Raw genomic sequence first — 23955 nt, 5'->3', positions numbered from 1 at the left:
GGTCAAATACGTACATATTCTGCCCTAGTTTCATGTCTTCTTCTGTCCTCTGAGGAGTCTCAAAACGCCAAACTGCATCTGCTGGCAATGACAGGATGTTTAGCTATAGCACAGCCTAATTCTATTATCAACTTAAATTTATGGGAAACGGGTATATATACTTTTGATTATCACGAAAAATATTTGACCGCATCCCTGATCTGGGCACTAAAAACTTAGTGAGAACAATGAATTTAATGCCTAAAGTTCATTCTTGTTCCCTTCCATTGCGTTATTTCTCATTGAGTTTTATCTTACTATTATAACTAGTTTTGACCTATAAAACTGTTGTTACTTGGTTTTCCACCATCTATCACATTGCATCAAACCACATTCTAGCTTTAAGATGTTTGTTTATTTAAAATAACATCAGTATAACATGGTTTTGACTGTTGATACATAAAATTTACGACTTATTAACCCAATTTGGAATATATATATAAACAATTGTTTATTCAGTTTTAAATGAATGGTAGAATTAATTAAAAAAGCCTACATACTTTATCGGTTCTACCTTGCTAGCACATATATTCAGTCGGCAGTGAAGAATTCTTAAGGGTTTACTGAGGGTAAGGAAGTGATGAGTTGCATAATTTACTGTTTGTTAAGCTTTACCAAACTCCTTGCATAGTTTTGAAGAAATTATCTGGCAAAGGAAGCAACTGATGATGGTGACAGGGGCAAAGCAACCAGGCTTGTAGTGTAAGTAGCTATTTTACGCACGTGCGCGCAATCCAGTTTCATCCGGCGCAGTGATTGGCGTATTTCTGTTGGTCAGTTCGGATGCTTTCGTCCCAAACACCCTCTTCGTCTCCCTTACGTCTACCAATTGGTTGTAGTGGTCCCCCACTCTCCACTCTCAACTAACCAAACTGCCTGGGACTGTAGTGGAGAGTGTGGATGTGGCGTGGCGTAAAGGATTGGCTTTATGTGTTTCTAGTTTATTTTCAATTTGTGTCTGCGAATCCACAAGTGTTTACTATGATTCGCTCTTTACTTCTCCACTTTTCAGCTCATCATTATCCACTTTTTTCTCCTCAACTCGCATGCTTGAACTCTTTGTTAGCAAAACTCAAGTGTACAAATGTTATGTGTTATGCACAAGTCACCGATACTCTTCACGTTTGGACACCTGGCTAACAGTTTGAGCTGTCAGTACTGTAGCAGTTTTCGTGACTAAAACGTCAAACTTATAGACTTCATCCCGACAAATGATTCTTTTTTAAGGTAGTAATAATGCTAAAAATAAAGGTAAACTAGAGTATTGGCCGAAAGTCATCACTTGATACCCTATCTGCGGAATGTCAATGTCTACTACCCCGCAAGTTCTATGTTACATTTTGTAGCAAGGATTTCCTTAAAAGACTGTGACAGGGATCCCAGTTGTTAAACTGAAATTTTAGTTTGGGCGTTTAGTGGTCCAATACATCATATAGATTTCCACAACATCTTGTTTTGTGTCCAAAATAGGAACTTGACTGATCAGGTTTATAATGCATGACTTTGTTATTGTCATCACTCTGAACCCCAATTAACCTAAACTAGTCTCCAGCGGTATCATAATTTGTGTCTAGCGTTCCTGTCTTACTTTAAAAAAATATTGGTTAAGGAAATTCTGCATTTAAAAAATGTTTTCTCTTGATACCTAAATTTATTGAGGAGGACAACCTAGATTCAGTCAAAGTGATGTAAGTTTTCACTACTGAACCCATTTCCTGATTCTTTTCTCACTTGTGATGCCCACCTTTGGAAGGTTTTGAGCAATTTATCATTTAATTTTTTTCCCCTAAAGCGCAACCAGAATCACCGTACATTATTGAGATATATTTGGTTTTGAAGTGCTGACGCAGTAAATGATGAAATAGTGGATTGTGCGGATACGCAGGTCTCATAGTGCAAACATCGCAATGTTCTGGTATAATAAAAGGGCAGCTTTTGTAAGGGTTAAACTCTATTAGGGCATGCCCTTCTCACGCAAAGCTGTCTTGAACCAGATCAAAATGTTTGGGCACGTGTTTAGGACAATTAATTACATTTTTATTTTGTTAAAAAGGCCCGACTTTTTAAGTGAAACGTATAACTTATCCACTTCAATGAATGCAAAATTTTATGGGAATCATTTTAAGTCATTGGCCTAATTTTTGAAAGCGCCTTGAAAAGAGGCATGGTAATCTTAGTTTTTCTGTAGCTGACAGATTCTTGTTATGCACCGTATAGTAAACCAGACTAAGCATTTTCGTCATGGTATTTCAACATTTTAGCGTTTGCTCACGCTGTAGAATGCGTGTATTAATTCACGATTTCGAAAACAAATTATTTCATCCTCAATTCTGGAATGTTTTTCTCTTTATTTCGCCTCCTCAATAAACAGACTCACTATGGACCAAAATCTGGAAAAATGTTGTCCGACTAAGACCAGCAGATTTGACTTTGGGTAAGCTGAAGCATCGTTTTTGCACAAATCAACGACAAAGCAAAGGCAAAAATGTCCTTTGAAAGTCATTTTTACCCCTCATGCGGATTTACAGTGACCTTTAAACCAGTCATTTGGGACAAGTTTGTAAACTATGGACCATTTTTGTACAAGCTTAGGATTACGCCGACGAAGAGTAAAAGCCAATTCATTGGTCACAAAGCAACTGATTACGACTGCATGAAAAAGAGCCTCAGACAAAAGTTCATTCACTTATTTCAATGAACAGTTCAATGTGTTTGCCGCGCAAAATGCTTATTCTGATGTTTTAGCAAATGCAGTTATGCTACAAATTGTAAGATTTTTACATTTAGATCCTATATCCGCCCTACGCGAGTTGGAAAAAGGCTAAGTATTCCCCCTTCCTCCTTCCAACTCAATATTTGCTACCTTTTCTCATGTAGAAAGTCAAAAATACAGTTTATTAAAGGCAAATTTAATGCAATGATGCCAAACTTGTCCTCATATATTAATATTCACTCTATAACACTTTAGCGGCACAAATTTTTTAGGAAATAATCAGTGTTCTATCTTTAAATAGGACAGTTGAAACATGCGTTCATTAAGACAATTATCAAATTAAAAAAAATGCCAAGAAGAGCTAAAGCCCTAATATTTACTCAGGTGTAATTTTGAATACCATGCAGCTGTTGCGACAAACGAGTCCTAGATTTAAAGGGAAATACAAGTCTTAACAATGGGCAAAGACGTCTAGCGTAAATGTTTAACCTATGGTTCAAAATACAAACCATGGAGCAAAATGTTACTAAATATAGCGAAGTAGATTTGTTGGTTTTGGAATAATCTTTTGGTGGTCAAAAGTATAAAACGCTTCTTATCCGGAAGTATATCGCAGCCATGATATTCCTGTATTACTTTTGCTCATTCTTAACATAATTTTCAAAAATTTTCCTGGTTGAGTATAAACTACTTCTAAAGCCAAACTTTCTTTGCTCAACTCTAGTATTCTTATCTTGCTGGCTGTCGACGAATAATAATTTTGTCTGATAATGTCGGTGTTTAAAAAATAATGAAGAAAGGCATAATGAAATATTTGCTAATTTATGTGCCCCAAGACTTCTCTGGAAGGCAGAATATGTATAAATGACGCATAGGAAGGCTAAGGGGCCACTTCCATGAACTGAAAGCCATGCCATTTATTTTTCGCGTAACCCAAAAGAAGAGGTTAACAATCAAGCTATTACACCTATATGATATAGTAGACAATGGTTATTTTCGTATAAAAATCTCAAATAGTATGCGGACTCTAGTGGTTTTACTAGTTATCACGTGCTCGTCTCGCTTATTAACGGAGAATTTTCAATGATCATATAGGTAAACATAAAATACTCATGTTACGATAAGTCTTAGATTTTGAAAACTGACTCTTCCAGCCAGGAAGCACGTGCTCAATAAAGGAATCACATTACTTGTCTCAGAACATTCAAACGGTTTGCTGAATGAGTTTTCAAGCTGAGTTATGCATTGTTTTAACGTTATTAACGAAAATGTTTCACTTATTTTAATTCCATTTAAGTTTAATTAAACGATGCAAAATGATTTTCAAATGTAGCCCAGTGCGAAACCTTTGGTGAGGTGTTGTTGTTTTAACAGACTTGGTAAACAGTTGAGACTGATATGAAGCTACTTTTTCCGTCAATTACATTAAAATGTGTCACGCACACCGACTCCTTTGTAGGTTGATGGGTTAATAAGTCTGCAGTTTATTCAAAATTTTATAATAGCTAAGAAATTCATACATTGTCTATTTCTTCATTTCTTTATCCCATGTCTTGGCTTACAGGCAAACTTTTTCAGCAGGGCCACCGTCTAATAAAGTCCTATATGTTTGTGATATTTAAAATTTCCTTTTGTCTGATAGTATTGAGTTTGCATTTTGTATTTCCATGAGGCAATTTCTGAGGATACTAGTAATAATGCAATTAAGGAAAGCTCCGTCTTCTCAAGCTTTTATCTTTTATTGGGCCTTTTTTAGGTTTGGCAGATCTGAATGCACAATAATTTGTTCAAAATGGAGCAAATACGACAATAATACACCTATTTAAGTAAAGACGTTTAATGGTAAGGAAAGTTTTAAAAAATCAATAAAGCATTCAAAGGCAACTTGGTTCAAATTAAAATCACCCAACTGTCAGATGAGTATATCTTGTTCGAATGTCGCAGTTTCCACCACAAAATTTTTTCGCTTTTGTTATCCATTCAATGGGAATGATTATAATCAAACGCGTAGTGCATTATGGTGATTAATTTTTAAATGTTCAAATCAAAATCCCCAGCCGAACACTTCACTACCAATTATATTTAATTTAATTCATACCCTATTCAATCAAAAAAAATATTTTGCGTTCCAGCACTATTCTCTGTATTTCATGCTCAACGAAACCGATATCAAAAAACACAAAGTAAAAGCATAAGAGCATCCTAAAACAATTCGGATTTCGCAAAAAATTCACTGATTTGTAGTCTTCGTGGATTTCCTACTGCATATACAATCCATTTAATGTATCAACCAGCTGTCCTGTTCTTTCGGAGTCATTTTATAAAAAATTATGATATCAGAAGTGACAATGTCTAACTGCCTCCATTTTTTCATTTTCAATGATAAAGATCAGTTTTCTTGGTGATCTGGGTTTTGTGGGCCAATAAAAGAAGGGTGTAATGTAAGGATTTTATGAAGTAATTATTCGATTATGCTTTTTGCACTAATCCAAAGGTTTTTGGGGGACTGAAAAAGACAAATTTGAATAATAAACTCAGGAAATGTTTTCAATTCGGCAATTCTCTTTAATTTAGAACATTTTAAAGGGATTATGTTTCCCTCTTTTGCTAGTTTTGGTCTGGTTTTATAATGCTTATTGTTCGAGATTGTCGTAAATAGTCACTGGATGTGGAAAAGCCACCAACTATTTTTACATAAAGATTGAAGAGCTTTTAAACAAAACAATATCAAAATCTGATTTAGATGTCGATTTTCTGCGTTGCTATTTCTCAATCAAATATTTGACCATTTGATTGTGAATGAAACCCATCAAGCGTAGTTAAGCTTGAATTTTTCGGGCTTGCTAACCCAAAAAATTTAACGAGAATTCTATTTTTTATGGTAGCAATCGCTATTGAAGACCTAAAGTAAATAAATGAATTGCTAACCAAGTTTAAAACTATAAATAATAACAACCACTTAAATGATACGGTTTTTATCGAATGAACTTAGTTTCGGTCATTCAATGGGGGCGCTTTTCATGCCTCTACCACTAATCTACTTTCAATGAGGTGGTAACAATAAAATAGCCTTGAAATCCAATTAAAATTTCATGCTTGATAAACAACAATGGGGTTGGTGAATTAAAATGTGAAATGCCCCTTAATTCTACTTTTGCTATTTGGATTTGGGCCGCTTCTTCTTTCTTCAAGCAATTTTAAACGGTTGGTGCTGGGTTTATTTAAACGAAAATGTATTTTCTGAATTTAAAATTTTTAATGCGATCACGTGGGACATTGCTTACTGTTGTCTTCATCAAACTTTATTGTAGCCAATAATCAAACGTACTTAGAAATTAAATCCTCCCTCTTTTTATCTAATTTTCCTTTGATCGTGCATATGATTCACAGTCATTTCATTGACATTTTTTCCGAGTATAAGGCTAAGGCAGTCATTTTAAACATCCTGAAAACGTGCAGCCACTCAACAATTGTCAATTTTTCACTTATACTACCCAAATTTCATGTACTGAAACCGTATAATCCCCAATGGACATAAATAGCAGGTTTTGGTGTTTTTTAACCTCGTAAAGAGAAGTTCTAAACCTTTTTCCTGTTAGTTCAGCTTGTTTAAAAGTGTTCTTAAGATATGTATTCTGTAGAGAATTTGCTGTCAGCGTTTTTTGCTTTCACAAAGGGTGTAATATAAATTTGGTGGATTTCTAAATGTATTAGACATGCTCGTGTTGGTGACATTAATTTCAACTTTCGTTTTGACTTGTTGCACTGACTGATGTGCCACCTCCATGCTAGTCGAGCATGGAGAGTGGAGGACCATCGTTACCATCTTGTGGAAACAAAAGGAGGAGGGGAAGTGTTTGTGATGAAGGCGGTCGAACTGGCCAACTGGGTGGCATCAATTGCCATGATAGACGAAACTAAAACACGTTTCATGTGATTAAAAAATCTTTTCGACCTGCAGCTCTGGGGTTCTTTGTATTTCTCTCAAATTGTTGCGTTCTTTGATTGGGTTGTTCGGTAAATTTTTTTTAGGTTCGAAGAAGAGCATGCGTTTTAAAAGGATTTAGCTAAGCTCTAACCCAAATATTTAGAAGGTCCGTGTTAACTAATTTCTACTTTTTGGCTAACCACTGCCTTTCGTTTTATGGTTTGGTTGAACTTTTCTTTCTTGTGTTGCCTGATTTTTCTGGTATTCAATGAACAGAACGTTAATATAAGTTGCTCACAATGTTATCAACAAATTGCTGAACTTTTTCCAAACTGTTAAGCGATTGAGAAGTACTAGGTTAATCAGTGCATACTGACCATTGATAGTTTTGCAAATGGTTAATTTGGTTGCCCAAATTGGGGGTTTTGCTGTCTTCTTCTGCAAAGGAATTGCATGACAATTTTTGCAACCGAATCACTCTTAACTTACCTGATCGACATTTTTTGAATTGAATCCTTAAAAATTATATGGTCTCAAATTTTCGAGTTTCAAATATTGAACATTACTGCAAGCCACTAAGGAACTGATAAAGTAATACTAATTACCCCTTAAGCACATTATAAATTTAGGAATTCCATGTCCTTAAATTTACTTGTTTCGTTGAGTCAATAGGCAAGAGAGGATGATGTCAGTCATCCTAGTTTTGATTAATTAATTCCATAATATTTATTATAATACACCATATTGCGACTCTACGGATTATGCTCAATCCTGTAATATGCGTTTGTTTGAATGTGCCTTTAAAGGCAGAAGCGCTTAGGATACGCCAACCTCATGACTGAGCGGACGCTGTTATCCCCTGAGGGGGAAATGATCTCGGTACTTGCTAAGCTTGATTATCTGTAAACGTTTACAATGCTTCTAAAAAAATATTCTCCTTTAATCACGCGCCTCACTTTTGAGTATGAAAGCAGAAGTGGAAGGGAGAAACGCTGAACCTATTGGGACACTTGGAAGTCTTCCAAATAGCTAAATTGTAATTAGCACCATGTCATGTTTTTTGCAAATTTAAATTCCCCTAAAAATAATTACCCATTTTGACTTTAGCTATTCTTACAGCAATTTCTCCCTACTCCCGCGACACATATTAGACTTATTTTCTTAAGTCGATCTTTTCAATCTCTTTTTTGTATGTGATAAAAAAGAACAAGGCTACTAGAAAAGTGGAATTGTTGTTGGTATGCATGTCTTGGTTGATCCTTAATTAGCATAATGATACTCTGAATCACATGAGGAGTTACCTCGTTGACAAGTCTATATGGCTGTAATCGAGTCAACTTTTTCAAATGTGCGACTTGGCGGGAAGCGGAAAAGGGAGGAAACCACTTATGGAACAAGCCATTAGCTTTGATTGAAGTTGGCCTCCAATTTAAATAATTTGTCACGTTTTGGATAATTAAACGTTATTTTACTATCTGTTTTAAATTAGTAAACGTTTCTATAAGGAGATTTAAATGTGTGTTATCTGCGAAACTTCTAATGAGTCACTGACGCTTGAATTGCCTTGGGTCATAATTAAGGTTCCAATAAGCTTGAAACAATGATTTGAACACTGAGGCAGTGTCAAGCTTCTAGCTACTTCCAAAAGCAGATATTTTGGTAACATTTGTGATAGTCATGGTCCGCGTGGTCTTTTCGAGAATTCTAAGAAGCTTTTCGAAACTGTAATCAGCGACTAAATTTTAAAGTTCGAAGTCTTATGTACCAGGCAACGATAAAATAAGAAGCAAAAGGTATAATTATATTTATTCTTGCCAGCAAATTATGTCTAAAACTAGGTCTTCTTCCTTAAAGAAATCATCTATCAAAGTAAATAATATAATAATGTTCTGATTTAAAGCCCAAATTAAAAATTTCAACGCCTACTTTTAAGATTCTAAAATGATTTCTCTACATTTACCGAAAAATAACTTTCACCGTTTTCTTAATCTGTTCAAGCTACATAGAGTAATTGGATTCGAAATAGTGGCTTAATTTACTTCTAGTCGTATTTTGGAGATCTCGAGTCCAATTTAGAACTTGAAATATCTTCAATGCATTTGAAAATGGCAAGTTGAAATCGTCACAAGAAATGGTTTGACTATGTGGGAAATAGTCAAAGGTAATCATTTTAAGCTCTGGTTAAATTTGATGGTGCAATACGATTGCGAATGTTTGACTGCATCAAAAATTGCCAAATGAGTAGTTTCTTTTTGCAAGTCGGTTCATGAAGAAATTTTTCCCAGCCCATAAAATTTGATTACGAAAGGTGATTCGATTGCGCTATTGAGAAAATTGTCTCTACCATTCCACTATTCAGTGTTATTCTGTTATCAGTTTTTTGGGCCACCACTTCAAAATTTTCTTTCGTTTGGAGTTCTAAAAGCATTACTGCGATTTGATCTAAGCTAATGTTTGAAAAGGGAAGTCTCCTGTTACTCAAGATTCAAATAAATAATTGAAATGTACCTTGCCTTTATCCATCACATTTACAAATGACTGTATGGCCACAACATCCTTTATTCATTTTCCCCCGTGAACAGTTTTTTTCCTAGCTTATGCTTTCGTTCATTGAACAGTTTTGATAGTTCTCTGAAGTGTAGATTTCTGCCACATCTGTTCGATTTGTGAGCCCTTTTTGTACTCCAATGCGTCATCGATGTTCCAAATATGTTTGACTAAATAAATGTAATAGGATGTTTTCCCAATTAAGGGCACAATGTGATAGCTCTTTTGTGATAACTTGAATGAATTAATCTTGTGCAGTTTCAAAGATTTATTGCAGTCCCTTACCTAAGTTATCTCATGTCCATTCATTCACCCTGAGATTAAAGTATTCCGGCTTTCTTGTCCGCAACACCGATGTCTGCATTGTCTCTTGAGGTTTACATTTCATTCGCATGAAGTTATTTAATCTGCCATTTAATAGCTCAAATTTAATTTTCAAGAGACTTTGCACTATGTTATGCCAAATAAACTCGTATATTCCAATGTACTTTTTTGGCCATCTGAAATTCCTGATGCAAACGAGATTTCGTTTGCTAATACCTCATTGTGCTTTGCATTACTTTCAGTGTTTTGAAGTCCAAAATATTTGAATCAACTCGAAGGTGCCCATTGTTATGGGGTTTAACCAATCAAGTGCTTTTTGTTTAATCAAGAAAACTGTCTTTTCCTGGTCAGCATAGTTTTAAATTAACTTTAAGTATATGGAACTTACACGTCAATAGTTCAACGGCTGATCATCCTTTAGGGTAAACTTACAGAATTTATTCCATATTCGAGAGCAATACACTTTTAAGCAAGAGTCAATTGCTTATGAAACCAAGATTCAATTTTCCTTATTTTGGAAAGGCTAATAGTATTTCATAATATTAAGTTTTAAGTATTACTAAATAATATTCAGAAGTTACTTGTTAATCGCATTCGGTTCTGCTTTTATTCCCGTGAAACGAGCAGATTGAATCGATGAGGGCGTTCTTTATAGGCGGTAGCATAAATGAGGTAACGGGATAAGGGTTATCCATGTTCGGAGTGCACTCCCTCCTTGGAAGAGGATGACGTCCATTCCGTCACAGTAGTCGTGTCCACTGATCGCCTCTAGCCTAAAAGGTATATTTAGACAAATACGCATTACATGAGCTTTTTTGGTAGATCCTTATTTTTAGACTGATAAGCCTCCTTTTTTCCCATCTTCAATAAACTTCCTCCCACTAAAGTCATGCCGGTATAAGATACACACATTGAAGCCAAGGATCTTTTCTGTGAATTATGGTCCTGATATAAATGAAATCACATCTTAAATCATTAAATGTCACCTAAAGACTGCTTTTTACTTCAACTATAATAATATCTTATATACAAATAAGACTTCTCACTGTATGGTCTCCTATTTTTTGAAACAAGAAGACAAAGTATAGTCCCTAGACCCCTCCTGAAACCGTAATGAAGCGTAAATGAACAGTGCATCAAGACGGAGGTAAACTGCGGGAAAAAGGAGCTCGTGTGGCTAGATGTGCACTAAAAAGAATATCAAAGCCCTACAATATTAGCCATTGCTTATATTAACAAGCCCTTCTTCTATAAGAATGTAACAAATTTATGCTAAAAACAGCATAATATACTATAATATACTTAAAAGTTATTTTACCTTCGCTAGAAATGGTTTCGTGCAGGAGAATTATGTTCAGTAATGTTAGTCATTTGATATCATAAATTGATTTCCTTATTTAGCAATAAAGTCATTAAAATGAGTTATTTTTGAAATGTAGTTTCAGGGCATATCTCATCCTGATTTATTTTTTAAGACAATAATCATAATGCGGCTTTATCCGACCCATATTATTTAGGATGCAAAGGGCTGGGTTATTAGAGCCAACTGTGGCTAAACTGGATATCTCACAATTCGAAGTAGCAAATTTGGGGCTGAACACGGCCATCCTCACCTTACGCGTTAACAATGTTAGCTGCAATCGTTCAATAGGGCAGCATTTTATTGTTGGAGTCTGCAACGTAGCAAGCACAGGTCCCTTATATGTCGCATCACATTGGGTCAGATGTGTTGGAATCAGGCGCATTGACGTAGTTGTTGCTGTTATTAATGTCATTCAATTGCAGCACACCAGCTAGCGTTTTTATTTATGATTTCCTGAATTGCATGTAAATTATTGCGTATTTCGTTATCAGTAGCTGTCACAGAAGCAATCAGCATACTGTGAGATAGAGAAGATTGACCTGATTATGAAATGCTTTTTTACAGATCCAAGGCTGTTTAAATACTTTCGATTGCTATAAGAGGGGTTCAGAACCATTTGCCAAGCTACACTTGTGCTATTTATGTCTCCTGTGAAAGGCCGCGATTGTCATCCTATAAAAGGAAGCACTCAACAATGACTCCCCATATATCAAAAATTTCATTTAAAGGCCTTAATAATTCCAATAAAAATCATTTATAGTATGAAGGAAATAATATGTTCCCGTAACCGTAATTACAGACTTGACTACGCAAACCACAAGATGGTCCATTGATTGAGAGCAAAAAATCAGTCATTCATCACACCAAATGTCAATTTTGCTACTGAAATTAAATATGACTTTCACGTGTTCAAAATTTTGCTCCTCTGAAAATAAAAAGTGCAGGGGTGTAGCTTAATATAAAGTAGTACTTTAAAGAAAGTTTAAGCAATGAGTGTGTATGCATTCAAGAAGCTTCTTCGTACGACAAATTTGAAATAAACATTACTTTTTGGTAAATACGTATTTGGTATCACCATTAAAAAGTTTAATCAATGCAACCAGCAAAAGTTAATAATTGCCATTTTCATTTCTTTTTAGTTGATTAAACGAACACTTGTGTTATTTCGTCTGCACTTTTCCCTGATCGAGCGGTTCAAGGAACCATTAGTTTGTTTTACGGCATATGAAGTGGTGGTTTCATAACTTCCTTAAAAACGGAAGCATTTGTCGAGAGTTTGGTCAGGTGGTGCAACTGAGTGATACCTGGTTCTCATTGAAGTTTGACAGTCTTACGGGCATATAATAGACACGTGACTATTGAGTCTTACAGGCATATAATGAACACTTGACTATTGAGTCATCTTCCGCATGATCGGATTAGGCGAACTATTCTCCGTATACCAGATCACTCCGTTATCACCCAAATTGCTCTCTGGCAGGTACTCCTATGTTGTGCAACAAGGCATGCAGTCCGCTAATGAAATTTCCATTCTCAATTTTGATTAGTCTATTTTGCCTTTTTGCTTTCAGATTTAATACTTTATAATCAAGATGACTGGCCACTGAAGCGATCCTGATTAGGGTAAAAAAGCGGCCTCAGTTTTAAATGCTCGTGAGATCCCATCCAATGGTGCCATTTTCACAAATAAATGTTAAGCAATTAATGGTAATTTTCCAGTGGGTTTTCGGTGCCAGAAGTGGAATTCCATCATTCTATCGAAATAGCGACATTATGATGATTTTATCGATGGCTTAGGTGTTTTTGCAAAAGAGAAAGCCAACTAGCTCCCGGGTTGAAGAGCGAACGAACGAGCAAGTGCGCATTTGTGCGTGTACATCCGCGTGTCTATGGGCAAAAGCGTGGATACATGCATAACTCTGTATAAATGTTGATCCAAGCCACGCGTTCATATACACTCGGGCCCCATTATAAGAGACCCTCAATTTTGAGTCTGCTAGTCTTACAACGGATGTTAACCGAGTTGGTGCTTGTGCACACCTATGTGTCTCTTTGGGTGGATGGAATCAAAGAGAAAGGTCTATCGAAAGCCCTCTAGGTAGTTGAGAGCATGTTGAAATGCTCCTGTCAAGGACAGAAGCAATGATGCAGTCAGAATTATATCCAGCACTACCGTCGGAAACATCTCTGATTCTGCAGTGAGGCGCCTGGCCACAGTAGCAGCCAAGAACACAGCTGGTGCTACAACCCAAACTCCCGTATTTATACTTCCGCCGTTTCAACTGTATGTGAGGAAGATGTTTGAGAGAGTCCAGATGCAGGAGAGACCTCGAGAAAATGCTAGGGTGACTAATGTGAAGTTGAATATATACTTGGATACCTCGGATGATGAAGCGGATCTCTAGGTTGGACGCATTCTAAGATGACGGTCTAACTTCTGGTGGTTGTAATTCCGACAATAAGGCTAAACTGTAAATATGTACACTAGGCTTTTAATTTGAGTCTGTTGATAGTCCGCATTTCAGGTAAAGCAAATCCCTGAATATTTTCCATGAAGGAGGGGAAAGTTTTATGCTCGTAAGCTCTATATTAAGAAATTTTGCTTCATAAAATCCTTTCTTACCAGCCTGAAGTCTGAATCTGTTTCGTCTTGTAAATTTATTATTTATTACTTGATTTTTGATAAATTTTCACTTATTTTTCATCAAATATGTATGCGTAAAATAAAAATTATGTAAGTAGGCTGTATACATGCACATATAACACACATTACATTCATATGTGTAAAATATGTATAAAACTGTAGTTTTCTGGAGAGCGCAAAAGAGACTTAATAAGAATCTCTTATAACAACCGAGTTCTCGAAATGACATTCTAAAGGCGTTTCTGACTTTCTTGTTAAATATCCTGTGCTTCTTTGCCTATGATAAATCTATGAGAGGCTTACTTTGGGTAAGGTAAACTTGTTATTTTATAACTTATATTCCGATTTTCGATTAAAAATTTATTTAAAACTCTTCCTTCCAAAAGTGCGGATTTCTGGAAAACCTAAAGTCTATTTAGTAAAGATGTGTCATGGTAATAAAAGTACCTTTGAAGATGTTCAGATTTCTGCAAACCCGTTTTTTGGAAGATAGATCTAAGGGAACAAAAGCATAACTGACATGAATAGTCCTCCTTTCCAATCACATGGAGACCGAATCCTGACAGCTTAAAAAGATTTATAAAATATTATGTCCTTATGTACTTAAAATATTAAATACTCTGCAAATTTCAATTTTCTCCCAGAAACCAAGATTTTTCGTTAGCGTTATATTTAATGCATATTTGAATTAGCAACACACTATATGATGAAGCTAGGTTATATTTTCTTTACAAAATTGATGTATCAAGGGTCCGAGTGATTACGTGAACTCCTGACGAAGGTGAGACACTTTCGTAATAAACATACAAACCAGATGCCTGCTGGTATAATTCACGATGACGCATGAGTCAATGTAAATCTGTTGTTAGGCAACACCCATGAGGTCAAAGAATTTACCAATATACGTCGGTGTTTAATTAGCAAACCTAATCACAGGCAACCAAGTTCTAAAAAACAGGGGGGACTGTTAGCGTTGACAGGCTTTACGGTGCATAGGCCTAATTCAACATCACATGAAACATTCCACTCATCTTCGTTTAGCTGAATCGTAAAGGCACAGTTTAATGTACGCTTTTATTTGAAGTTGTTTATTACATAGAGCTGCTCCCGTTGAGGGCCATATTAATCGTTTGAGACTAATTAATCCAACGATATTAATTCAGTAGTCTCAAAATCGATGCCCAAGAGTTAGTGGAGAACAGCGGAAATTTTGTTTGGGCATTTTAAAGTAATTTACGTAACGGTAAATTTCTGCTTGTTAGATGCATGGCTTTACTATCCTAAATGGTTAGTCGGATTTCAAATTCTTCTTTCTATTCTTTTCTGATACCAGCCCTTCGCATTCGCTGAATTATTTTCGTTCCATAGTCTGTAAAGCGCAAAAAACGCCATCGCTGTATTTTAGTCTGTCTCAGCAGGTAATAGGAAATACATAGTCAACTTTGTCACTCCCTCAGTGATGTCTATTCTTATTTTTTCTCTTGCCTTATTTGCTTTGAGTCATTAGGAATTTCCCAGATATACATCGCTTTTGACAATGCCTTTTAACCGGCTGTGAATACTTGATTATTTGGAGGGTATTACTGAATGCTCCATAATATGTTAATTGTGAATAAGGCACACTGATGGCGCTTTAGGAAAAGTGATCCTAATCGGTTAGTAAATGGGGGTTTTTGAGCAATAAACGAAAGGAAACTTCAAACATATCCCGACATTAGAAACCAGAGCAATTTTCGAAGAAACTCAAATGCTGCATTAAATCAAAATACGAATTTTCACCCGAGTTGCTTAAAAAAATGTTTTTCTAAGGGGAAAAATCTGTTGCTGGAAGTCTGCACCAAAAGTAGGCTGATTTGCTCGTTTCACGTGATTTGAGTCCTGAAGGTAGGTACAGGCGAATACGCGATTTATCTGCGTGCTTGATATATACACGTGATAGACTGTCCCAGTAGTAGTCACCTTTCCGATTGGTCTACATGGTCCCGAAAATTACGATTAATTGAGTGGGTTTAGGGATTAATAAATCCAAAACAACAATATAGCCCTTAACCATGGAAGATTGTTAATCTGACGGGGTTAATTAAGCTATTTTAAAAAGCTCTTTGTCTCAACTTAATTTCGCTATTTTTCAAGATAAAGCAACACGCTTTTAATTTCTAAAAAGTGTTTATGAAACTCATAAATTTTTAACAAAGTGATATTTTGAAACACCTAAAGGAATATTATGTCACTTAATAGCGGAAAATATTTTGTATAGGCCCGCTAGACCCAAGGAAGCTGCTTTAAAATGTCAATTTTAAAAGAAATTTCAGTCTAGCAGTACGAGGAACTACCTGCGCATTCCACGTCTTAGTGCGCACCTGCATGTATACGTGTGCGTACTCTTGTGTCTGTAAGTGACCCGCGTCTTGATAGCTCAAACTGTAGCATTAAAACAGGATTTTCAGTCGCTAATTTCTGCCTTCCGTTTGACCTATGGTTAGCTAGCACTCCATGATTATCGCACTTGTGCCACTTTCATCTGTCAATGATGTGCTTCCTCCCTTGGCTAAAAATACCAAAGTGCAGTTCTTCTGTCGAGACTGTATCACATAGGCCCACTTGCGGTGCTCTTGCTCCTGCCACCATTGACATCAATACCACCTCCGGGATAGCAATTCATATGAGCTTCCCTGTGGTTATTGTAAAACCTACTCTTATCAAACCGCAATTTATGAACACCAGTGCGCAGAATAAACCGCACACAACTCTAGAACCGCATCTATCAGTACGGAAGACTCGGATAACTCGACCATAAGAATTGATCTGGTTTTGAACGAAGTTGAGCTCCCTCGTATCTTTAAATTTTTGTTCTCATTTCGTTTTATTGAAGTCGAGGTATGTGTTGCTTTTAGTGCTTCACTTGCCCGACAATTTACAAGAGTCTAAGTGAATAACAGATACTCCCAATTCATTCATGGAGGCCATATAATGATTTGTAATTGAGCTGAATCAATCTCAGGTTTACTAGCTTAGGTTTTGGCTTAATTGTGTTTCTGAATTGACTAAAATCCGATTTTTAGTACTTTAACACTTTTTGGCGTGTACAAATTTAAATGGTTTTCTGTTTCAACTTATAAACTTACCCCAATAAAATGTACGAGTGGTTGTTGAACAAAATGTTAAACTTAATCTTTGGCAATTTGGTATGTACGTTATTTCCTTTGCAACAGATGTGACATTAGAGAAGTAGCTACGTAGTACTTTGACTTTCCGTTTAACTTTGCGTTCTGGTTACGCGGGCAGTGAAAGGCACGGCTATTGAACTTTTGGCCAGCGACATGGCCAGATTGCCATATTCTGTCCTAGTATTACGTCTTCTTTCGTCTTTAGAGAAGTCCTCTTATTTGTTAAACAAGGAAGTTTCCGTCAGTTCTGGGAAGGTTAAATAGATCATATTAGACCCTAGTTTCTTGTATGTAATGGATTAATATCATTTAATAATAGTACAGGGAAAGGGTGGTGACTCCCATGGAATTTTAAGTAAAAACCATAATTTTTTATCAAAATGTATTTTTAAAGTGGTTTTGCCGACATTTTAACCTAGGGCCACAGAATTTTCAGTTCGGTTATATAGAATACAAAATTTACTTGGATCAAGTAAGCTATTATTATGGGTTTTATAATCGCATTTGCAAGTGGCCTAAAAGTATTACCGAAAATTGGCGTATTTTGATTAGCGACTTCTCTATGAGTTTATGGAAGCTTGGTTACGACGCTTAGTGCATTGAAACCAAGTAACATCAAGTTTTAAAATATTTGTGTTATAAAAAACCTTCTCCTGAAGATCGAGGCCGATAATAAATCGGATGCATCGTATAATGCGATACACAAATATTAGTCAGACGAACTGGTAATCGCATGCTGTAGGCACAACACCAAACTCAGTAGGATACTTCCGTTTGTTTATAACAGAAAATAGGCGCAAACCAAGTTACCGCACTAGTTCTTCTGTAATAAGTTTGGAATCGTCCTCTGCCTTCAGTCCCATGGAACGAGTGGACCCATTAAGTAGGGGCATTCTTTATCAGTACTATTATGAACGTGTTACAGCGCTCGGGATAACCCTTGTTCCGAGTACCCTTATTCCGCGGCAATAGAAGATGTCCAGTCCCTTACGAGACTCGTGCTCACTAAATGCTTCTCGGCTAAAAGGTACATTTGAACAAACATGTACTGCATAGTCTCCTCACCATCTTGGACACCGTCTCCAGCGCTCTTCTTATGACTGGTCTCTGCATATGCCACTTGCGATGGTCTCCCTTCTTCTATTAGTACGTAAATTTTACCTTCACATCCGACTTTTCGTACGCATTTGAACCGACGCATCTTGCTGTAATGAACGGTGATCGACTGAGTATGGAGTGGTGTGCTGTGAACGAGGTCGTTTGTTAATAACATGACTTACAGCAATCAGAATGAACCTTGCCTCATCCATGATAAGACTTGCCGTGTTCTCTAGGTAGCACGATCGGCCTGTATAGCAATACTAGATCTCCATCTTGGTAGACTTTAGTCTGGCTGTGTTAAGGTGCGGCACTATTCCAGGGCAATAATTCAAGTCTTCCAGCTGTACATCTCTGGTGAAGTCCTTCAGCAGTCTAACCGGTGCTTAATCCGCTGATGTCCAGATGTCGTATGTCATATAGATCCCAAAAGTCTTGCATAATTTAGCAAAGAATAGGCTTTTGTTATTTGCTATTTGTTTTTTTGATTGTTATGCGCCATTTCGGATATCTGCTGTTGACAAATCCAGTGGGTGAAGAAAACCGAGACGATCTCTTCAGCATCTTGTGTCTTTGCGCGTTCTGCCTCGGCTGCCTTCTCAAAGTTGTCCACCACAACCAAAATATATCTGTTCTCTCTCTTGATGGGTGGCAGAGGTTCCATGATGGCAATAGCCACCATTTCTTCTTAAAACTTTTGTAACACAGGATAGAGTAGTGCAGTCACTGTGAAGCTGCTGCAAATTTGCAGGTTGACGGAAACCGGGTACTTCTGGGGTGATCGTAGGCCGTCATTACTACTTGCTCGATATGTCTAGCATCTTTTCGCTTACAAGACCCAGTTGCCCGTGTAGCTCTTAAAGGATATTTTGTACCGATAAGCCTAGGAACACTAGGCTTTTAAAACACTCAACACCTCATCCTCTAAAGAGAGTTTTGAAAATTCCCGCCATATTACCTGGTTCTTTTGGCCAATAAGATCACTGCTTTCACTATGGGTCTGTAAGAGGATGTAAGGGGCCTCCCTTATGCCAGAGCCATATGGGAATGGTTCTCCGCGTATTTCTTTAGTGATGTTTAGCTGGCCCAATCAAGGATATGGTATCCACTGCAACACTACCTGTTTCTGCCGGGACTGGCCTGTGAGACAGGTCATCTGCATTACTATGTGTATTCCCCTTCCCGTACTGCACTGTGAATTCCTACCCTTACAGCTTCTCCTACCAACATGCAACGAACAGTCTATCTCTTTCATTGTTTTCAGTTAGGTCAGCTCTTAATAATCATCTCCCACCATGAGCTATACCGCTAACTGGTAATGTCTAAAGTTTGACTACTGTGAAAATAGCGAACATTTTGCGTTGCGTTGCACTTTCCCATCTCACTTTTTTGTTGGGTTCAGTACTTTCGTAAGCAATGACATGGCCTTTTTCTTTCTTTGCCCTTTTGCGAGAGTATACTACCCACGGCTATATCGTCGGCAGTATCCAGTGCGAATGTTGGGGCGCTTTGTTCGGAATTTGGTAATGGTTGAGTCAGTGTGGAGTCGAGCATTTGCTTTTGTTCTTTAAACGCTTTATTGTACTCTTTCTCTTATTTTAAATTCTTTTTGACTGCTTTTCTCTCAATTTGTATAGTGAGTTCTCGATCTAAGCAAAACCTTTGAAAAAAGGTCTATAGTAACCTACTATGTTTAGGAAACTATAGAGTTCAGACTGACTGATTGGAGTTGGCCAGGTCCCTCCGTGATTTGTAAAGACTCAAGTAATTAAACCCTCTGGTTTTACGAGTACACAAGGCAGTTTATTCTGTGGGTGTACTGTAATGGTGTAAGGTTGAAGTGAGGTGAATTCATTTATTAATATAGTAAGTCACTTATTTGCTTAACTCTGTTTCGGTAAAGGGACCGCTTTGGGTTCCGGTCACTGTACCTTCACTGGGTGGGCTGAGCCCCGGCTTGTGCCGGTAGCCTTAAGCCCAATTATATGTCAATGGTATAATGGCAGAAGTGACCTCTATTGCTCTGTTTTTAGCAGTAATAATAATCTATTGCCTACGGCATCGACTGCTTGCTGTACTCAAAAAACGCTTATAACTGTTTCATCAAATCTCTAGGAGACTTAAATAAATGCAAGCCAATGATTCTGCATCAAGAAGAGCAGTTATTTGTTTTGTTCACGAAACGATGAATTAGTCGACTACTAAATTGTTTCTGAGTAGCTTTACGTAATTTAGTTTAGATTTGATTTCGCACTTTGGAATAAGCGAAAATGATCAAGATTTTGAATATGTAAATCTTTGCGACCCCCATTTAAAAATGGCTGCAAGTTTGACAGTGAGGCACTAAAATGTTCAAATAAACTAAATTTTAGAAAAATTGCCAGAATCTAATTCCCCTGTACTGTATTGCAATTGTCTTGATAAAATACAAATGCCCTACATTAATACATCCATTAAGCATGATTTTTGCATTGCTAAAGTTAAAATTAGATGGCAAAGAAAAGAACTAGTGTGCACACAGAAGCAACAACAAAGGTTTTGGCTCAGTGTTAAAAGCTGTCGAGCGATCAGTCTTGGTGGTCTAGATCGGGTACGCTACCAAATATCAGGTGTCAATCTGTAAAAACTTCACGATCTCAAATGATTGTTTACTAACTTCAAACTTAAGAAAACTTCCCTAACTAAAACAAACCGATCTTTAAGCTTCTCAGCTTATCAAAGTATGTCATAAGACATAATTCCATAATGGCATTTTTAAATAGTCCTTATATGACCAGACAAAAATTCATAATAATAATGGTGCATAGTATATTTCCTTGTAAATAAGAAACGTTTATTCAGAATCACTCGTGTGCGGCAATATTTAATAAGATTAATGGTTCTAAAAAGCATTCACTCCACCGCATTCAGCTACTGGGACTCAGAAGTCATTACGTCCAAATCATCAACAGAACTCAAAGTTGTTTCCACTTGACTAAGAATTGCCTTAGCTCCCTCTCCCATCGCGGCGGCCGTTGCAGAAGCAATGACACCAGCTGTGCTTATGGTAGCCATAGCTTCTTTGGCGGCTTCGTTTTCAGCCGCTTTTTCCACTACCAAATCCGTTGTCCAAAAATTGGTGGACTTGGACGGCGGCATAGTGGTGGTAGTGGCGGGAGCATGCATGGTTTCTTCGGCATCTTTCACTTCATCCACTGTTTTTACTGCAAGTTTTTCAGTAGCGACATCTTCGTACTCCTCGGCAGTTTGCTGAGAACTTTGATCATCTCTTTCTACTCCATTCTCATCTTCCTTCCGTTCAGCCTCTTCAATGCGATCTAGGAGCTGCGTGATGTCGCCTTCATTTACTTCCATCCATCCATTTTGGTCATCCATGTCTTCACCTTCTTCAAAATCTTGTTGAAAAGGGTCCATTTCTCCTATGAAATATCCGCCTGGAATTTCCATTTCAGGATACATGCCTTCGTCTAATGAAATAGCCAAAGCGGCGGCGTAGAGACAAAGGAACGAGAATTTGGCTCCTAGAAGATGCATTTTATTGCTTCTTGATAATTTGTTCTAAGTCAAATGGGTGGGTTTATATACGCAGTGTAAAGTCTAAATCATTCATAAAATGCAACAAATTGGAAAAATGTGGGTTAGTTAGGTGTGGCATTTCAAACATTTCCTGAGGGTTAATCGGTTTTAGTTGAATTGTAAGTTTTTACACAAACTTTTCCACTTTGACCATACATAATTAGAGTGGAAAGGTGCTATATTATACTGAGCGTCTATTGTGTTTAATTGCAATGGAGACATTATCGGTTAGGAAGTAGGTCATTTAAGGTCAAAATAGATTTAGTTTTAGTGTTTTCTATATTAGAAGTTTGCAAAAGTGTTCTGCTTTGTAAAGATTTTATTGGAAACGATGAAGACGGGAGGTGTGTAACACAATTGCAGCTAGGTGTATTATTTGACTTAATCTTTTTAGTAGGGGGTCTAGACTTAGAGTTCGGTGCGACTGTCATTCCCATAAAGTGTAAAGGCAGCTAAACCTATCCATTTTATAAAGTTTTAAATGCATGCTTTTAAAACTAAGAAAGTGGTGCGGCAGCCGAGAATATAAGGGGACGAGGAAGGGACTCTCTAAATTACCTGCATGGATGGGAGAAGAATAGTAGTTTAAGAAAGCCGAATGCTGGTAAAGTAACTACTTATGGTCAGGTTCCTTTGAGTTATAGATAATTAGTTCTCTCAAAAATGAGGAATCACTTGTGTGGTTTCAATTTTGTTAGCAATTGGGAGACTGTCAACTTAGGCTACTATTCGAATATATGATTTTCAACACAGAATCTTAGATGTTTTAGCTGTCATATTTAACATTTAAGCATTTAAAGACTCCTTTCAAACGACTTTAGCAGGCAATTTTACTATCATTGCTTCGATTACGCTGTGCCCTCCTTGTCAAAATAAGAGGTCACAAAATCTGACAGTGGTCCTTGATTTATCGGTATATATTCAAAGTCTTTAAGACTGCTATTTACGTTTGAGTAGAATATTGTGTGCTTGTATATGTTATACACTAAAGATGATATTGATGATGACCCTAATAGATTTAAAGTGAGTATCTGTTAAAACTATCCATAGCCCTTATACTTAAATTGTTCCATTACAAATATTTACTTTCCTGTAGTAAATTGAACATTTTATTGTAAAAATAGCAGAAGTTATCGCGATAGTTTTATTTACAGACTTTATTAGGAAGACTAGTTACATTCTGGCAATTTACTCATAAATAGCTTTCGCTTGTGCCGAGTCTTCATTTAGAACCAAAAATTCGATATCTATTATACACAGTGCATGACCAGCGTCAAATGCGTATTTGGTGAAAAAAATGACTGGTAGCCGCGATAGGAGAGGGCATGGTAGAGTGGGATGGGGCGGAGTGGACCTAAGCCATGAGCACACCACCAGTCGCTTTGCCTTCCTCACTGCGGGGCGGCGAACCCCCAAAGTGGAGAGAGGAGGGTGGGGAGGGCGATGATTGGGCCAGATTGGAGGCAGAGAACTCAGTGGCTGGTGAGCGGTGATTGGAGTGGCCAACCACCATTGATTCGCCTTCCTCAGTGTCTCCGCCCTCTTCTTCTTCATCCTCCATTTGTCCTCTCTCGGAGATGTAGATGCCTTCATCACCGCCCTCATCACTGGACGCAGAGGTCTGTCGACGTGAGACTTCGGCAACCTGGCACACCCCTGGTGGCAGGTGGAGCGAGGGGTCGGAGAGGTTCAGTGGAATGCTGGATGGTGACGTCGGTGCTGTGGGCGTGGTGGTTGATGTCATTATTGTTGCCGATGGAGTGGTATTCTTCGTGAATGGTGAAAGGATAGGTGGATTGAGCACTGCACTAGGCATTTGACTGCGCTGTAACACTCCCTGACCTGGGGCAATAAAGTCAAAATGGTCTGGCAATAATGCCTATCAATAGGCCCGTCAAAGGAATGCAAATGATAATACACGAAGAAAAGCACAATAAGATTTACAAAAAAGCAAAATTCTGCTAAATGTTACTTGGATTCGATTAAACATAGATAATCGGTTCGAATCGAAAAAGCGTTAGTGACTTAATTTTGGGAAAAATGATTAATTTTCTTCTATTAATATGCGACATTGTAGACCGTAACTATGAACAAAGAATAAATATTGTCATAAAAGCATTCTCTTTGTTTTTTTCAATATTAACCAGAATATTATAATGTCATCATCCTAATCGTTATACTTATCCTCATCTCGACGTTATTATCTTACCTGGTTTTGATGCGGTTATAACAAGGTCAACAAATGTTCTGCATTGGTGTAAATTGCTGTAATTCTACTTGAATATCAATTCGCTGTATTCTTTCATGCCCTTGTAAAGAGGTGGAACGTTCCCAGCCATACGTGCTAATCCTACACCTTGAAATTTTAGTCAATAATATTTAAGCTAATTTTGTTGTAAGTTTTTCTGTCGTAGCAAAAGGGCTTATATGTCTTAGCACTTAAGAAAAGCTATCTATTTTTACAGAAAATTTGGCAGTTAGCTACTAAATCAAGAAATTTGCGGTTGTAATATTAATTAAGGTGGAATTCACTTCGATTGCAAGGCCGATCAGCAT

At 37.1% G+C, this 23955-nt stretch overlaps 3 protein-coding genes across 3 annotated transcripts in view; all 3 read right to left on the bottom strand. All coding sequences in view use genetic code 11, as the record gives it.

The window, feature by feature from the left end:
* The window catches only part of EGR_00959 (hypothetical protein), a gene marked incomplete at both ends in the record, with an annotated part of 9811 nt that extends 962 nt beyond the window's left edge, over nt 1-8849 (bottom strand). Inside the window, 12 exons of the mRNA XM_024490208.1 lie at nt 1628-1684; nt 2469-2529; nt 2572-2724; nt 3262-3317; nt 3389-3594; nt 4198-4229; nt 5539-5691; nt 5905-5992; nt 6881-6938; nt 6979-7118; nt 7170-7195; nt 8720-8849. Coding sequence (XP_024355611.1) covers nt 1628-1684; nt 2469-2529; nt 2572-2724; nt 3262-3317; nt 3389-3594; nt 4198-4229; nt 5539-5691; nt 5905-5992; nt 6881-6938; nt 6979-7118; nt 7170-7195; nt 8720-8849 — 1160 coding nt within the window. The remainder of the gene's footprint in view (nt 1-1627; nt 1685-2468; nt 2530-2571; nt 2725-3261; nt 3318-3388; nt 3595-4197; nt 4230-5538; nt 5692-5904; nt 5993-6880; nt 6939-6978; nt 7119-7169; nt 7196-8719) is intronic.
* An 11884-nt stretch (nt 8850-20733) lies between these two features.
* Nucleotides 20734-21357, bottom strand: EGR_00958 (hypothetical protein; the record flags this gene model as incomplete). The annotated part of the gene is made up of 1 exon (XM_024490207.1): nt 20734-21357. The coding sequence occupies one exon, from the start codon at nt 21355-21357 to the stop codon at nt 20734-20736; it is 624 nt and encodes a 207-aa protein (XP_024355610.1).
* A 1396-nt stretch (nt 21358-22753) lies between these two features.
* Nucleotides 22754-23955, bottom strand: part of EGR_00957 (Zinc finger protein basonuclin-1) — a gene marked incomplete at both ends in the record, with an annotated part of 3750 nt that continues 2548 nt past the window's right edge. Inside the window, one exon of the mRNA XM_024490206.1 lies at nt 22754-23265. Coding sequence (XP_024355609.1) covers nt 22754-23265 — 512 coding nt within the window. The remainder of the gene's footprint in view (nt 23266-23955) is intronic.

Source organism: Echinococcus granulosus (assembly GCF_000524195.1).
Source record: "Echinococcus granulosus chromosome Unknown EG_S00003, whole genome shotgun sequence".
Taxonomy (NCBI): domain Eukaryota; kingdom Metazoa; phylum Platyhelminthes; class Cestoda; order Cyclophyllidea; family Taeniidae; genus Echinococcus; species Echinococcus granulosus.
This window is presented reverse-complemented; position numbering and strand designations above follow the sequence as displayed.